This window comes from Ursus americanus, chromosome 7 (assembly GCF_024610735.1).
Source record: "Ursus americanus isolate L20-20 chromosome 7, mUrsAme1.1.p, whole genome shotgun sequence".
Classification (NCBI taxonomy): domain Eukaryota; kingdom Metazoa; phylum Chordata; class Mammalia; order Carnivora; family Ursidae; genus Ursus; species Ursus americanus.
In genome coordinates this window covers 57,197,606-57,215,377 of record NC_142133.1, presented here as the reverse complement: position 1 = coordinate 57,215,377, position 17,772 = coordinate 57,197,606, and the positions used below count along the sequence as shown (strand labels likewise).

At 40.3% G+C, this 17,772-nt stretch overlaps 1 protein-coding gene across 1 annotated transcript; it reads right to left on the bottom strand.

Moving 5' to 3' along the window:
• Positions 1-804: 804 nt before the first annotated feature.
• SULT6B1 (sulfotransferase family 6B member 1) lies at positions 805-15,416 on the bottom strand. Its single transcript, XM_045808892.2, has 7 exons — positions 15,218-15,416; positions 14,130-14,242; positions 10,291-10,380; positions 9,302-9,428; positions 5,361-5,455; positions 2,549-2,705; positions 805-935 (listed from the first exon to the last, which is right to left on the bottom strand). The coding sequence occupies exons 1-7, from the start codon at positions 15,414-15,416 to the stop codon at positions 805-807; spliced, it is 912 nt and encodes a 303-aa protein (XP_045664848.2).
• Positions 15,417-17,772: the final 2,356 nt, after the last annotated feature.

Here is a 17,772-nt window from a genome sequence, read left to right as displayed (position 1 = left end):
GCACTTTTATTTAACTTTTCTATGAACCATTCTGTTCTTAACTGTAACTAGCTATGGTGTAAAGAGTCTAAGGATTGTGGAGAAGTTTTTTTCTAGAACACGCTTTTCCTTCCCTTGTCAATTCCACATGACTACCTGGGATTCTGTGGTAGAAACACGTTTATGCCACAATAACACCATCTGTAATATTTAGCTTTGAACTAAAGGTTGTGTCAACTAGAAACATAAAGCCCCTTAAGAGAGGGGCCTCCATAGGGCCTCCGGCAGGGACATGCACAGAGGAGATGAGCCATGCATTTTCCTTGAATCATACGAGGACGGGATTTACCCATCTGACTTCAGTGCCGAGTTGGAATTACACTTCCCCCAACAGTAAGTTTGAGATAGCCACAAATGCTTTGATCCGTAGTGAAAGACAGAGGAATTATTCTGGGAGGACAAAAAGTCGTGCATCATTGGGAGGGCTGTCTCATCTACACTCAAACACCAAGTTAGGCATGTTTCTAATAGTATCTGCTTATGTTCTTACGTGAACCCAGAGCATGAAAGAAGTGAAAAGCCCAGCATCCCCCATTAGCCAGAGTGTCCCCTTTGGAGCTAAACGGCCTTTCCTCCAAAAGCGAACAAACAAGTCTGAGTTCAAAAGTGTCAAATGTTGTTAGTATTATTAAATTCACATTATATCTAAATGTTATTGAATTATCGTTATTTGGTTATTTGATCCACTTCTTCTTCCGTTATTTAAATTTAATTGTTAGTCAGGAAAATAAAACATCCACGCCTGGTATCTGCATTGACCAGAAATCAAGCTTGGCAATAGGATTCATACTTCAGCTTTGCTCCTAAGGAAGTGCCTGCTAAGCACTCTTTGAATTTTGCATCCATTTCCTGGTTCTGAGCTTCATTGAACAAATTTTTCCAATCGCCAACTTCACCTGCAAACACACAAAAAACAACAGACCCGGACATCTGTTAGAATATTTCTTCCTGATTTTTTTTGAGCTACTTTATTTCATTTTGTTTTATTTTTTATTTTTATTTGTATAGTTGACACACAGTGTTACATCAGTTGCAGGTTCAACAACTCTCTAAGTTGTACGGAGCTCACCGCAAGTGTAGCTCCCATCTGTCACCATACAACACTTACAATACCATTGACTGCATTCCTAATGCTGTGCCTTTTATTCCTGTGACTTATTCATTCCATAACTGGAGACGTGTACCTCCCACTCCCTTTCACCCCTTTTGCCCATCCCCCCACCCCTATTTCTTCTTGATTTTACCATTTTTCAGTGTAGCATTTCACTTTGAAATGTGAAAATGCACACACGAAGAAAATTAGTCTTGAGAACGAATGTAAGTCTCTTGTAAAATTACCAGTATTGACTGGGGCTTCCCCATCGGCGGCATGGGAGGTGACATGCTCTTTAGATCACTGCAGGGACAATAGGCTTCAGTGATCTCTTAGCCCCACCCCTGTTTCAAGCCTTGAGACCTAAAATTCCACTTTTGGAGAGTCATTTTTTTTTTCTGTAAAGTCTTTTAAATACTTTTCCCCTTGAGAAGTTATCATTTTACAACAGGATTTTGTGAAGACCTCAGATACTGAAAATTTTGCAGAAATTTAATATTTTGCCTGAGATTAGGATATGTTTTTCTTATTGCTTTTAATAAAGGAAGTTACATCTTTCCTTAGAATCTTTTGGTGATTTGGGTTGAAGGTGCAAGTTCCTTGTTGCATAACCTTTTGAAATGTATGTTTACATTTGTGGCAGTGGACAAATTAATATCCCTGAGCTTTGGTGCCCACATTCGTAAAATTGAGGAATTGATATCTTTTTTTTGCTATAAAATTTACGCCCAGCGAAGGTTTAACACATGATAGATGCCTGATAAATGATAGTTGTCGTTGTGATATGTGCTGTCTCTAAATCACATTATACTCTCATTAAATATGCAATAAAAAAAACCCTGGTAATCCCTAAGCTGTATCATCATAAATTTCCGCAAGAAATTAGAATGCTTTAATGAAGCGTAGTAAAATCAACAAGGGACAGAGATAGCTAGTTGCCTATCTAGTATTCATTATCTCCTCCTTTATCGACAAAACCCTGTTTTTAATTTGGTGATAATGTGCTCTCCTAAAAAAAAAAAAATCACAGTTCCCATCCAACAGTGCAGTGAGAGGTGGCCAGTGAGGTGTACAAAGTTACTGCTGAGGCTTCCCACAAAGTTCTTTAAAGGGACCCCACTCAGCTAATACACGTGATTCTGTCTCTTGCTCTTCCCTTTTTATTTTAATAAAGCAATCCTTTAATTTTAATGTGATGGCGGAGTTCTGGCGGCTGTCTTGCCATCACAAAGTGATAAGCAGAAAGGGAGAAGGAACTGAGATATTGGTGACCTGCCAGTCTAGTTCTGAACTGATGGTTCAAACTTCTTGTCGAGGGAGAGAAAAAGGAAATCCTGTCTTAATTTAAGGTCTAGTTATTCAGATTGCCTATTACATGCAAATTGATGGGTGTCCCAGAACCCAGTGCGACTTTACCTTTGCGGAACAGAAACGGGCCCACAGCACCATGCGTTTCCTGAGACTTTGCTCGCATTGCTTGGAAGGTACTCTGGGCCGAGATGGATTGAATCTGTTCCCCAGTTAAGGAGAATCCAAAGAACTCAGCAATTTGTTTTATTCCAGCAGCCAGGTTCTGAAAACAAAATTTTCAAGGATAAACTTCTTTCTATGGGAATCATGCTGTAGCAAAGACAGGCTTCTTAGCCAGAATGGATTCACTAAGCCTAGCTCTCTAACTCCTCTATTTATCTCACTATCTTTAGACTTCCTTTGACACTTCTGTATCAGTATTCGAGATAGCCCTACATGATATTCTGTGTTGATTTTGCTTTGTAGTTTCAATGTATGACTCTTCCTAAACTCTCCAGGATACAAATAATGGTAGTAAGCATGAAGTAGTAGGTAAGAATCTCATCTAAGGTGATACTCATTTTATTAACAAGCACCAGTCTAGATGAGCTGAGGAAATTCATGTAATTGTATGTGCTCGTTTCAATTCCCTTTTCTTCTGAATCCTACATTTAATTCCATCGTGAAAGTCTAATTTTTAGAATCATGAAAACGAGGAGTCTTGAAATTTATCTCGTCTAAATACCCTCATAAATCATGAACCCCCTCAACAGTATTGCTGACCAGTGAAGATTCATAAATCTCCTAGAGCTGTATTCTATAGAACACTAATTTATTTCAAGGGTGGTTACAGATGTTTCATGAAAAAAAAAAGGAGGGTGAAGGGTTGAGGTCAGATAAGTGTGGAATCCTTTTGGTGAAATAAAGATAACCTTTTTGTTCGTTTGTTTTTCCTGCAGGCTCTCTTAGTCTTTGCTATGCCAGCTTGCAATGTGAATGTCCCAAAGGAATAGCAGTTCCAAAATCAGTTTGAATAGGCAACCTCTGAGCAAGAATTATTAACATCCGGGCAACACTGACGTTCCATAAAACACAAGTTTTAGACACATTATTCTAGCCTAGAAGGAGAATGGACTAAATTGGTATGTTCTTTCATGTTCCATAAATGCACTCTATCGACGGAAGGGAAGGGTTCGGTTATACTTTCCTTTGATAAGAATGTCAGGGGGGACTGGTGTTAAACCTCACTTCCACTAGAAAGCATCACACACTCCCTTCTTTTTACCATACTTTCTTCACTGGAGTTCCGGGACTCTGTCTTCCCCTCTACCTCTATAGCCAATCCTCTGGCTCCTTTGCTGATTCCTCCTGTTTTCCAAACTCTCTCTATGGGGGACTCCAGGGCTCAGTTCTTGGTCTTCTCTTCTCTGTCTGTATACTTACATATAGGGGTATGTAATCTCATGACTTTAAACACCATCCATATCCCAAATTTATATATACAGCCCAGAGCTCTCTCTTCATTCAAGACTTTTATACCCAACTGCCTACCTGACCTCATCCATTTAGATGACTGATAAACATCTCAGACTAAGCATATCCAAAACCAAACCGCTGATCTTTCCCACAATCCCACTTTCGCCTGCTGGCATCTCCTACTCAAATGATGACAACTCAATCCTCTCAGTTGGTCAGGCCAATAATATTGGAGTCTTATCTGATTTTTCTTTTTCTCTCACCACTCTTTCTCCCGTTCAGTCCAGAAGCAAATCCTATTAGCTCTCCTTAACATATATTCAGAATTCAACCACTTATCACTTTCACTGCCCCTTCTGGCCTGAGCCACCATCTTCCTTGGCCTGGACTACTGCAGTACTCTCCTCTTGGGTTTCTCTACACTGTCTGCTTCTCTCCAGTACGTTCTCATACACCAACCAGAATGAGACTATTAAAAACACACCAACTCCTATCACTCTTCTTCTCAAATCCTACAATGGCTTCCCATTTCAGAGTGAAAGCCAAAGGAATTTCAAAGGCCTGCCACATGATTCCCATACTTCACTCTATCTCATTCCCTTGCCTCTGTTCTCATTGGTTAACCTCCCCTGGCTCATCCCTACTGACCCAGCCACATTCACCTCCTTCGTGTCACTTAACGATGCCAGGAACATTCCTACTCAGAGCCTTTGCTTCAGTTAATTCTGTATGCCTGGAAAGCTCTTATTCCAGTTACCTACTTGGTTCACTCCCTTCTTCTTTAGATATTTGCTCAAATCACATACTTAACATAGGGCTTCAGCCAACTACCCTATTTTATACGGGGGTATGTCCAGCATCCCAATTCCCCACCCCTACCTAGCATTTCCAGTTTTCCTTAATCAGCTATGCCATTTATTTTCTCTCACATATTATAAACATTAATAAAATATTGTATTTATTATTTATCTTTCTCTCTCCCTATCTTCTTTAGCTGGAAGGTAAGCTTCTCCAGGGCAGTGAACTTTGTCTGGTCTGTTCACTGATGTATCACAAGGGCCTAGAACAATGCTGAGCACTCACTCACTAAACGTTCATGAATAAACAATTTAAAAAATAACATTATATGGAAAAATCAGTTCACAGCCAAATGCATGTTCAATTAAATCTCAACGGAAACCTACCTATTATTGTTGCCATTCTTAAACTGGACTATCATAGCAGGAAAATAAAGTAGCCACTCTAAGTAATAAACTGCTAAGCATTATTTTATTTCTGTGAAATAAATAATCTAAGCCCCTATGCATTGTATTTTTTTCCCTAGCACTGTCCCACATATTGGGAATATTCTTTTTCTTTTAATTGGATACAATACTCACATAACCAGACATTAAAAGTAAGTTGCTCTATGTTATATTTTATAAGAAATTTTGCTATAGGATGTCAATAATCATAATCTCACCTTTTTCAGGTCTTCATATAATATGAACTTAACATTTTCGTCATCAAGATGTTTGTTCCAGTTAATGGCAAAATCAAAATAACTTCCCCAAGAAACTAGAAGCACAGGGAAAAAAATTCTTAAGGAATTTTAAATAACTGAGGTTAAAATGATAGATGGTTAATTTAGGCTCTAAAATATAAACTATACATATGTATACATGCTCAAACAAGATGGTTTTTAAAAAAGATTTATTTCTTTATTTTAGAGAAAGCACACACCAGTGGGGGGAGGGGCAGAGGGAGAGAGAGAGAGAGAGAAGCAGACTCCTCGCCAAGTGCAGAACCCACCAAGAGGCTTCATGAGGGGCTTGATCTCATGACCCTGAGATCATGACCTGAGCCAAAATCAAGAGTCTGACGTTTAACCGACTGAGCCACCCAGGTACCCCTCAAACAAGATGTTTATTTGTCCTTTCAAATCCCTGCTCCAGAAGAATTGGCATAAACCATTCCTATTATCAGATTTCTATTCAATTTATTATTTTCATAACTAATAACACAACTAAGCAGGTTTCAAAAGTGGTTTGATAAAAACTATCAGACATTCATGAACATTTAGGTGAATAAAATAATTCAGAAATAGTGAATGATACATGAAAACTGACAGTGCCAGAAAGAAAGAAATGACGAGACAGATGTTATCTAGATCAGCATTGCCCAATAGAAACTTAGTGCAAGCCATATCTGTAATTTTATTTTATTTTTAAAGATTTATTTATTTGAGAGAGAGAGAGTGAGAGAGAGAGTGCACACGTGGGAGGGGCAGAGAGATAGGGAGAGAGAAGCTGAAGCAGATGCTCTGGGGTTGATCTCATGACCCTGAGATCATGGAGCTGAAACCAAGAGTCCAACGCTTAACTGACTATGCCACCCAGGTGCCCCAATATCTGTAATTTTAAGTGTTCCAGTAGCCACATTAAGAAAAGCAAAAAGAGGGGCACGTGGGTGGCTCAGTTGGTTGAGCGACAGACTCCTGCTTTCAGCTCAGGTCATGATCCTGGAGTCATGAAATCCAGCACACACCCCTCCCCGCCAGAGTCTGCTTCAGATTCTCTCTCCCTCCCCCTCTGCCCCTCCACTTGTGTGCTCTCTCTCTCTCAAATAAATAAATAAATCTTTTACAAAAAAGAAAAAAAGAAACAGGTGAAATTAATTTTGATATTTTGTTTAACCAAATATATCCCCAAATATTATCATTTCCAAATGTAATCAAAATAAAAAGTTATTAAGAAAACATCACATTTCTTTTTGTATATTCTGAGGCTTCCAAAGCCAGTGGGTATTTTACACTTACAGAGAGCCTCAATTTGAATGCTAGGTTTTTTTAATCAAAAATACTTGATGTATTTTTAGACTTTAAAAACTTTGGTTGAAAAAGTAGATTCATACATTCAACTTGTACCAAATTAACACATATCAAATGCTTAAAACAGTGCCGGATTCATAGTACCCACTCAACAAACTTTAGCCATTATTACTCTATCATTAATAATAAGAATATTCTCATAATTATTATCATTATCATCATCAAGCAGGCCTTGTTTTGAGCCAGGCTGTTTCTACATGTTTTATTTGTTGTGGCAAACATTGTAAGTTTCATGCCCACTATCCGATACACTTCCGTTTTTGTTGCCACCCAAACTCTGATTACTTGGGTGTAAGCCAATTGTGAGAGATTGGGTTCCTGTTTTTCATCCTCCCTTAGAGCTGTGGTTGGTCACAGGATGTGGTTGTGGCCAGCCAGACACAAGCATGAGTCTGCTGTCCTGATGAGCCTTCTTCATGAACTGAAGGGGATGCTTGGAGGGACAGTACCCAACTTGAGAGATTGTTGCAAAACGCCCAAGGGAGAGGCCAAGGAAATGTCAGAGGTGTTGGCCCGACATCACTGGGCAGCTGAACCAGCTGCCTACCTTCAGCCTTCTTGTTTAGTAAGAAAAATAAAACCCAATCTGTTTAGGCCATTGTGGTCAGGTTTTCTGTCCTTCCAAATGCACTATTAATTGATACATTTTATCCTTCAATCTTGAAAGCAACCCAATGTGATAGGTACAATTTCTATACCTATTTTGTTGATGGGGAAATAGAAAAGAAGTTAAGTAACCACCTCTAGGTCACGTGGTTAGTAAGTTACGAGTATTGTCATCTTTCGACATCTGTCTGATACCAGAGCTAGCGCTGCCAAACAAACAAAACGCTGTACTGTTCCACTCCCTGTCGGTCGGACACTCTTATCTTTCCTTTAGAAGCAAGGAAACCAAGGTTCACAGGGATCAAATGTCTTTTGACCCAGGCATGAGTGATTTGAACCTGGATTTAAGTTCTAGCTCTGCTCATTGGCTATTCTATAAGACTGATGAATCACTGAACTCTACCTCTGAAACTAATAACATGCGATATGTTAAATAATTGAATTTAAATTTAAAAATTAACTAATTAATTAAAGTTCTAACTCTGCTACTTAATGACTGTGTGACCTTCTTATGCCTCTATTTCCATCTTTATAAAATGGGGACAATAATAGTATTTATCCTCATAGTGTTCTTATGAGAAATGAAATTTAAAAAATACATGCTAGGGATAGCATATAGTGCCTAGCATGTAATAATTGTTCAGTAAGTGGTAACTATTTTATTCTCTCTAGTATTATGGATTAATATATCATAACAAGCAATGAAGTCCAATCCAGACCTCTCATTCCAAATCCTGTATGTTTCCCAGTACATTGAGCTTCCTCCATAAGTTGAATTTAACAAGTTTGTAAGGCAGAAACTTTATTCAAGTTAAGCTTGGCACATTTTATCACTGTCAATCAAATAATTAGGCTGAAAGGGGGGATAGAACCACCAAGATTCCCTACGATAGATTGTTCCAGTGATGACAGCTTTCTCATCACTCAATGTCCTCTCGGGTTACCAAGGGGGTTGCCTTAACTGCCTCCTCCGTCCAGTCTCCATGAGCGGCTTCCAGACAAACTAAACTTCGTAAGCACCTTCTGTGCACTATTTTTTTCTGTCCTACATCCCAATCCCCATACTGTACCCAGTGTCCATGCATGTGGTTGCTGGGCTGGTCACCTTCGAAAGTGGTCCTCTTGGGGTGACCTGTCAATAGCTTCCTTTCTAGGGTCATCTGGCATTAATTCTATCTTCTACTCCATTGTAAGACTCAAGAGAGCCAACAGTTAGAGAAAGCATCTTTAATCTCTGGCCACTATACCCATGGGAGTAGAGTCACAGATACCTACAAGCAGTGGGACCACTGGCAAGTGATTCAACTTTTTTGATCAGTTTCCTCATCTGTGCAAGGGGAGACTACTGCCTTATTCATAGTTTGTTATGGTCTTAAACGAAATTATGCACATACAACACCCACTTCAGAACCTGGAGCATCAGCAGACACTTATAAAATTGCAGTTAGCAATAACCGGAGGTAAAATATCAACATGGTCTGGCAAAGCTGATTTCCTTTCTGGCAAACGAATATCTTAGGGGTGGGTTTTTAAGATTTTTAACTTTTATTCTATTATTTGTTTAAGTTTTTATTTATTTATTTTTAGTAATCTCTATCCCCAACATGGGGCTCCAACTCATAACTCCGAGATCGAGAATTGCATGCTCTACCCACTGAGCCAGCCAGGCACCCCTGTCCCATGCCTGTTCTATGGCCACCCCGGACTCATAGTCAACATATGAACTGCCCAAATTATTTTTAAAGACACTAGTGTATTATTGTTTGATGCGCAGAACTGGTGATGCTATAAAACTTCATTTAAAAGCAACGGTTTGGTTCCTGGATCCTCCTTAATCTTCTTTCTTTCTTTACTGTAAAACACATTTGATTTTTTGTACTTAATGTGGTCATCTGTTGAGGTAAGAAGTCTTTTGCCAACAGCTATACCTTGTCCTTTCATGAACTGTCTGAAGAATTCATCCCAAGAACCATAGCTTGGAATATCAGGGACATCATTGTGGAAATGGAAAAAAGATACTGCCGTATCTTTAGGGTTTCGAAATATCACCAGTATCTAGGGAGAGAAAATTAAGTTAATTTATTCAGGCCTATGTTTTGAACTTTGGAAAAGTGAAGGGTTGAGCAATATCATTGTGTACTCTTGTATACGACTTAATTTTGTTAACTTATAGAGAAAGAATGACAGTAAGAAACTGAGGAAGAGGGGGTAGCAGATGGGGGAAATTTGGGGAGAGGGGGGAAAAAAGAAGAAAAAGCAGACTGATGTTGTTGCAGAGAACTTCTGCTAATGAACTTAGTAAAAAGGCGTATGTAGAAGATATCGAAAAGGAAAAAAGAGCAAGCTCATTAGGATAGCCATAAAGGCATGACCTGGAAAGTTGAACGGCAAAGTACAAATTGCAGAATAGTATTAAGGAAAATGAAAATAAAGTTCAGAGTTTGGTGGGAGAAGATCAAACAGCGATAAGAGTAGCTAACACACCTATGGTTATGTACGCGTGACATGACGTTTGCTATTATACGTGAAATTCAGAAATAAAATTGTTTCAGACCTCAGGTAAGTAAAGCTCATCAGAGACAACAACAAAACCCCTTCTGCTTGGTTTCCTAGATTGTACTCTTTTGTTAAACACTCTAAATATCTTAGTGGGATTCTAAAATCTATTCGCTATGAAGCAGATTTTAAAATATCTTCAATTCTAGGTATATGTTTTATATCCTAGCTGAAAATGCATTTGCTTTGCATGAAACTATAGCAAATATAATCTGAAGAAAGAAACAACAGAAGAAATATCAAATCTCACGCATCATTTATTAAAATTCTATAAGATGCAAAATTCATCACATAGCTCAGAAAGGCAATATCTAGACATTAAAAACATCGCATTGAAATACGAGTAAGAAGGGACACTCACCTTGGCTTTATTCTTGAAGATGGACCCAGGTAATTTGTCATAATGGAGGTGAGTGGCCAAAATCCTTGGCGATGGAAACTGTTTCATTCTCTTAAAAATATACACAATAACGTGAAAGTGTGTGTGTGTGTCGTATGGTCAATCATTTGTAAGTGGAGTATCTGAATGCTAGTTTCGAGCATCGCTATTGTTATGCCTTCTCCATTTCCTCCTCCAATATTTTTGGTTTTAGAGAGAAAGGAAGAGTACGCTTACGCACCGGGGTGGGGGAAGGGCAGAGGAGGAGAGAGAATCTTAAACAGGCTCCACCCCCAGCAGGGAAGTCTGTGTGGGGCGGGGCTGGGCTCCATCTCACAACCCTAAGATCATGACCTAAGCCAAAATCAAGAGTCAGACGCTCAACCGACTGAGCCACCCAGGCACCCCTCCTCCTTCAATTTTTAATTTTTTTCTGTTTTCTTACTTTGTGGGGGTGAGGAATGGAGAAAATCATAAAAAAATTTTAAATCATTCTTTTAAATCTCCTTGTAGGATCTGGCTCACCTCTTTTTTTTTTTGTCACTTTTTGAATAGTTTACATTTTCTCACAATCACATCAAATTCTTTTTGTTCAAGACAGCTCATAATCTGTAGTCTACTCCTTGACTTAATTTGGCTCTCTTCTATATTCAAGGTCTTTAACAGAAATATTTAAGTTTTACCATAGCTCCTCTGAACCTATTTTTAATATCTAGATTTTTCTTTTACCAAAAAAATTCCAGGGGCACCTGGGTGGCTCAGTCAGTTAAGCATCTGCCTTCAGCTCAGGTCATGATCCCCAGGTCCTGGGATCAAGCCCCAAGCTGGGATCCCTCCTCAGCGGAGAGCCTGCTTCCCTCCACCCCCCCCACCCCCCCCACCCCCGACCACTCCATTCGTGCTCTCTCCTAATCTCTCTCTCTCTCTCAAATAAATAAATAATTTAAAATTTTTCCATTCAATCAAATATCCCAACAGAACCTGAAAGTGCACAGTCACTATTTTACAAAAGAAATTCTTGTCAGTGTAAGGACTCAGTCATTGATTCTTTGTGTGTATCTACTCCTGCTGATAATTTAAAAAATGCAGTTATCTGTTTAACCTGCCAGGGGTAAGGGTTTTATCCTAAAATCAGGCCTGTAGTATGCTGTATGAGCTAAAGCTTCAAGTTTATTTCCGTACTTATAGAGGCCACTCACTGCTTGGTCACATTATTTCCAGTGATAAAATGATACTTAGACATTTTGTAGCCAATTGTTCTGTAAAAACTTAGTGGAGATCCCAACGCAAGCAAGGGCAAAAAATAAAATGAGGTTTTAAAAATTAAAAAAAAAATTAAGTCAATGATACGGGCCCAAGCGGTGATTAACAGTCATCATACTTGATTTACATCCAGCCGGCCTAATTTTTAGTTTTGAATGTCACTTTCACATTCATTCACAGCAATCCTCTCAGGTAGGTATTATAACCCCCATTTTAGAGATTAACGATAGGCTTTGAGGTTTTAAGTGCTTTGTACAAAATCGCACAGATGGTGATTTTCAGATTAAGTTATAGAATGCTGTTTCCACTACAGTGCGTGGCCAAAAATCACAAAAAGGCGTATGAGAAACGGTAAAGTTCCTAAAAGGATTCGAAAAATATCCAGGAAGAAAATGAGAAATAACTGTACCCAAACTGATATGCATATAATAAAATGTCGATGAAAATGTGATATGGCGAAACTATAAGCAACATAGAGACTAGATACAGCTATAGCTTCAGAAAATATACTTATTTTATTTTATTTATTTTTTTTAAGTAATCTCTAGGCCCAATGTGGGGCTCTAACCCACAACCCTGATATCAAGAGTTGCATGCTCCACGGTCTGAGACGGCCAGGCACCCCAGGAAAATATACGTATTTTAGGAAAGTTTTCTGTAAAGTGAGTGACTATTAAGGAAAGCTCATCCTCTTACTGATTTCCATTTTAAAATAGGGGTGCCTGGTGGCTCAGAGCATGCCACTCTTCATCTTCAGGTCGTGAGTTCAAGCCCCACCTCAGGTAGAGAGTTTATTTTTTAAAAAGTTGGAAAACTAGGGAAATGTTAGCATAAGTTGTAAAGTTGACGCTAAACACCCTCTTTAGAAAAAATGGACAGGGGAAACCAGTGGGGCTTTTCATTGGCCCATCGTTTCTTACCTAGGAAAAAGCTTTTTAAGACTCCTGTCCACGCATCCTGAGCCGGGGCCGACCGCCCACATCTGGGCCCTGCTGTGGCTGCTAGGGCCTCGGATGCCTTCTGAGGTTGCAGCCAACCGCATGCATGCAGGATGCCCACTTACCTCCCACTCCAGCCTGCCCCCAAGTCCCTGCACATCTCATTTGCATGTGATTTCCTGTGACTTGAGCCCCATCCATGGAAATGCGCTTCCTTCCATCTGAGATCCAACTTTTCAGTTTATATTTGTCATCATGCCAAGTGTCTCTGTCATTTTCCAGAAACCGCTTCCTAAGTCCCAATCCAATGACTTCATTTTTAGGAACTGCGTTCTTCTGTCCGCTTGTTGGGAGTCTTGGTGGTAAACCCTTCTCAAAGTTTTGCTGAGATCGGGGTTCCCCTTGAATACAGCCTTCCCTTCCCAAATGCATTTCTGGTGTATCTAGGTAGGGCTGGGGATGGTCCCCCTCTCACTTGTCCTGTCCAGGCACTGAAGTCCTGAGGCAGATCCTTCCTCCCACCCTTTTCTTGCCTTCCCCGGCAGGGACCAGAACGCCCTGTCTCACACCCAAGCCCCACTTAGTTATACTGACCAAGTGAGTAATAACATATGGTAAGGTGAATTAGAACAGGTAGGATGGCTTGTTGAGAACCTTTACACACACTGGTGACTTTCTCTCTCAGCTACTACTTGATCCTTTCCCATCCCCGTTCCCCTCCCCCCCACACACACACCAGAGTCATCACGGAGGCAGGGACATCAAAGGTAATGTCTCACTAGGAAAAGTCTGGGGGCTGCTGATGTAAACCAGGAGCAGGATGATCTGGGCCTTAGAAAACCCTCCTGCTGGCATCGCACCCAAGTCTCTGTCTTCAGAGACAAAGCTTTTTTCATTTCAATTTTTTTTAAGATTTTGCTTTTTATATTTATTTTTTTAAGTTTTTTTTTTTAAATAAAGATTTTACTTATTTGAGAGAGAGAGTACATGCAAGGTGGTGGGGGGTGGGGGTGGGTATCGGGGGAGGGAGAGAGACAAGCAGACTCCACGCAGGGTGCCCAGCCAGACCGGGGCTCAACCTCAAGACCCTGAGATCATGACCTGAGCCAAAACCAAGAGTTGACTGGTTAACTGACTGAGCCACCCAGGCGCCCCTAAGATTTTATTTTTTAAGTAATCTCTACACTCAAATGGGACTCAAACTCACAACCCTGAGATCAAGAGTCACAGGCTCTACTGACCGAGCCAGGCAGGCAACACTGGTTTTAATTTTTCTTCAGGTTTCTCGTCTTGCTTTCCCTCCTGTTTTTCTTGTATAGGTAGGCTGTCTATATTGTGCAGAGGTTAAGAAGCTCGAATTGGAAAACTTGGGTTCAAATCTTAGCCCTTGACCTTGGGTAAGTTTCTAATGGTTTTACCTTTTGTAAAATGGTGATGAGGTTATTTTGCCATGAAACGAGATAATCCTTGAAAAGTGCTGGGATTACATGGTGAGCACAAAATAAGTTGCCATGATTACTAGGACTGTACTTTCTGAACTCAAAACTAAAAATATTCCCCAAATGGAGGAAGTCTTTCTATGATAATTTACTGTAAGTTTAGAAGCTGTTTTGTACCAACCTGGTATTTTTCTGGGTCTCCACATTCAAGAATTGGGAATTCTGGATATTCATACTTTTTTTTAGATTCAGCAAATATCAATTCACTAATGATGTGAAGAATCCAATTTGAGCCTATAGGAAAAATCAAGAATCAAAGCTCATTAAGGAGTCTTGAGACAGCAAAGGCATGTTACTTTCACATATATATCATAAAAATTAAAACCTCCTGTGGTATGTACAATCTGTTCTTCCTCATTTGAAATAAACTAGGCTATGGAAAGAAACAGAGTTCTGTGGAAAACAGAGCATTTCTTACTTATGTTAGTACAAAATTCAAGTTATCTTATTTTTCAGATTTTTCCATTAACAAACGGCAAAACTTCTTCAATCTATAATATGTTCCTTACAGAACAATGTTATGTTATAGAAATGATTGTTTATTATATATCACATATTATTTTCCCTTATGTTATGAATATTTTCTATAGGAGTATATATAATTTTGATTTTATAAAAACCCAGCATCAATTAACAGAAAGATGGCTTTAATAAACATTTAGAGATGAAATAACAGTTAAAAAAATCAAAAGTAGATTGTGAGATTGGAGAAATAGGAGAATTTAGATTCTTAATGTCTCATCCTCCATTGATGAATCACCATGTAAAACTGGTTTGCGGAACTACAGGATTGATGATGCTTGATCCTGAAAAGCAGTCTATTATGTGCAAATCATCATATGCATTATAGACATGGCCATGGTTTTGTCTTTAGTCAAGAATCAAGAAGAAAGCTTCTATTCTTCTCAGTGCTTGATAGCATACGGACTTCGCTGCACTCATCTTCCTGGTAGCTAGCCCCACCACGCATCCTTTCTACATCCATCATCCAGCAGACCTCCGCCCTCAGACACCGAGGTTTCTAAATCTAGCAGTTCTAGTTATTGATTTCACAGGGTATGCTCTTAAACATCTTAGTCATCCTCCTCACTGATTTCTGGCTAGCTTCGTGTAGAGATGAACTGCCTTCCTCCCCAACCTTTGCCCTGCACCCTGCCCAACCTACAGACCACGAAAACGTGCCCTTGTAGAAAATGATTTGTCACTTACCACACTTTGGATAAGATGCGAGCACCATGTCATCACTTCTGGCTTCAAAGGTGTCCAAGGCCTGAAAAGTTTCTGAGGTGCACATGGTGATTGGGTACGGAATCCCCTGATGAACGAAAAACAAGCGAGAAAGCGCCGTTTCTTTTGATTTTTCCAAAGCTTCATCGATATAGTCAATAAATTTGGACTTACTGGCCATGCTGGCTCCCTGCTGATGAACCTGTCCTGTGGTTGTCCAGGGGCAGCGAGAGCTTTTAATGGAGTTTTTCAGGAGGTGGAATAAAGGGCTCCTCCTATTCACATGAGAAATAAACCATTTAATTCTCACCCCCCCCCTCCTCCACCTGCCTTTTTGCACGCCCACCTCTGACAAAAGGCAAACCGCAGGTGCAAAGCAGCCTGCGGATCAGGGAATATTACCCCGGGGGTTGATTATGTTACCATTGTAGACAATCGTCCCAAGGAAAGTAAGAATAGAATCTCTTACCAGACGGGAATAGATATTAACTATCTAACATATAGTTATTTAACTGAATCAGACATACAATTTTCCATCACAGAATTGAGGAAATTTCGTATGTCAGCGGAACATATCTTACTGAGGCAGGTGGTAGACAGAGGAGAGCAACTTGTAATCTCTATTTTACAGAGGGGAAAGAACTGACCAGAGAGGGTTCCTAGTTAGATAGGTTTCTGCATTTCATTATATTTGTACTGATGCATTTTTTAAGTGTTTGTAAAAAGGTAAAATTGGAATATCTGATTGTCTTACTATTTTTATATTTCCATACGGCACTTCCCCCTTGAAGGCGCTATTACTTACATAACGATGGGATGCTGTTCACTGTAGGTGGGAAGGTTGTGTATTTCAGAATCTCCCTCCCCCAAAAGAAAAGGAGTAAGACTGGACTCCCTGCCAAGCTGCTTAGTGGGATTGTCCCTTACATTATAGTCTTTGTTTTCCTGGGGAAGGTAGACTTGAAGGCATTAATTCAAATGCTGCTGTTGTCCTTTGCTTGCTTCTTAGTGAGTAAAATGATAAAAAAAGACAAAATGTCATGGATTCCGTTTTGACACTAATGCCTGTGATTATAGGAGGATTTGGGGGGCTGTTTGGAATGGGTAATGTGAGCTCTGATTCTTCATCTTCCTAGGCTCAGGGCAAGCTGTCAATCTTACAGTTCTACCTACTCAACTCTTATTTTTTGTTTTTAAGATTTTATTTTTTTTAAGTATTCTCTACACGCCATGTGGGACTCCAACTTATAAGCCTGAGATCAAGAGTCGTGTGCTCCACCAACTGAACCAGTCAGGTGCTCCCCCCCCCCCACTTGACTCTTAATTGTCTACATGCATGGTGGAGGGAAACAGCATGAATGGCTGCCTAATAACCTAGATTATGTGATAGATTTGCACTGGTGTGCTTTTGAGTGCAGGTGGGCTTCAGGTTCTGTGCAATCCTAGCTTCTGTTTAGCTCCTGGATCTACCCAGGCCTGAGCTAAGTGGTGGGGGGCCGCTTAGATGGCACCGCCCTGGCTTGGCTCGCGCTCCTGGGGACATCCGCACGGAAGGTTTGTTTAAGGCTCCTTTCCTTGAGATTAAAGACACCGTTCCCTCTTAATTGTTTTTCTTTTCATTTTTTTTTCCAGGCATGGACTTATACCAGAGAGAGAGAGAGGGGGGAGAGAATTCTGGAAAGAGAGAGAGAGAGAAAGAGAGAGAGGGAGGGAGAGAGAGATTAAGAGGTTGAGAGAGAAAGAGGGAAAGAGAGAGAAAAAAAACACCTGGTGACTAAAAATGTCTAGGGTGATGGAACTCTAGTCTGATTAGTAAAGCAGGGAAGCAAGCATCAAGAAGCATATGGCTCTTGGAAACAAACTGAGGGTTCTTGGAGGGGAGGTGGGTGGGAAGATGGGTAACTGGGTGATGGGCAGTAAGGAGGGCACTCGATGGAATGAGCATTGGGTGTTATAGGCAACCAATGAATCATCGGAAAAAAAAGAAAAAGAAAAAAAGCATATGGCTTTTGTGTGCCAACTGGCCCAAGCTGATTTTTAGGGGCAGGTAAATCGGCCCCTCTTATGCCATCCTCCTCTTTTTGTAGTAGAGTCCTCTTCAGGGTCAAGTTGTGCTTTTTCCCCCTTCTTAGCAGGAGAAGCGCTACTTCCTAGTGTAGCATATGATTGAAATTTACTTTGGAATCCCACATAAAGGGACAGGGTGTAACCTCTTGGTATTTTGGGAGTTTATTAAAAACTGGCTTCCCTCTTCAGAAGTTGAACACCAGGAAGTCAGGGATGAAGTCCAGTTAGTGGATGCTGGAAACATTTGGGGTCCAGGGAGTTTTTCTGGTGACACTTTGGCATCCTGGAATGGGGGTGATGGAGAAGCATTCCTCTCCAGCACTGGGCAGCTGGCAAGCAGGTGTCCTGCCCCCACTTCCCCTGCCTCAGGGACGGTGCTGCCAGAGGCCACAGGTCCCCACTGCTCTGTGTCCAGTGTCCATCTGAAGGGAAGGCTGGGTCATCACCAAGATCCTGGGCCTCTCTTTTCC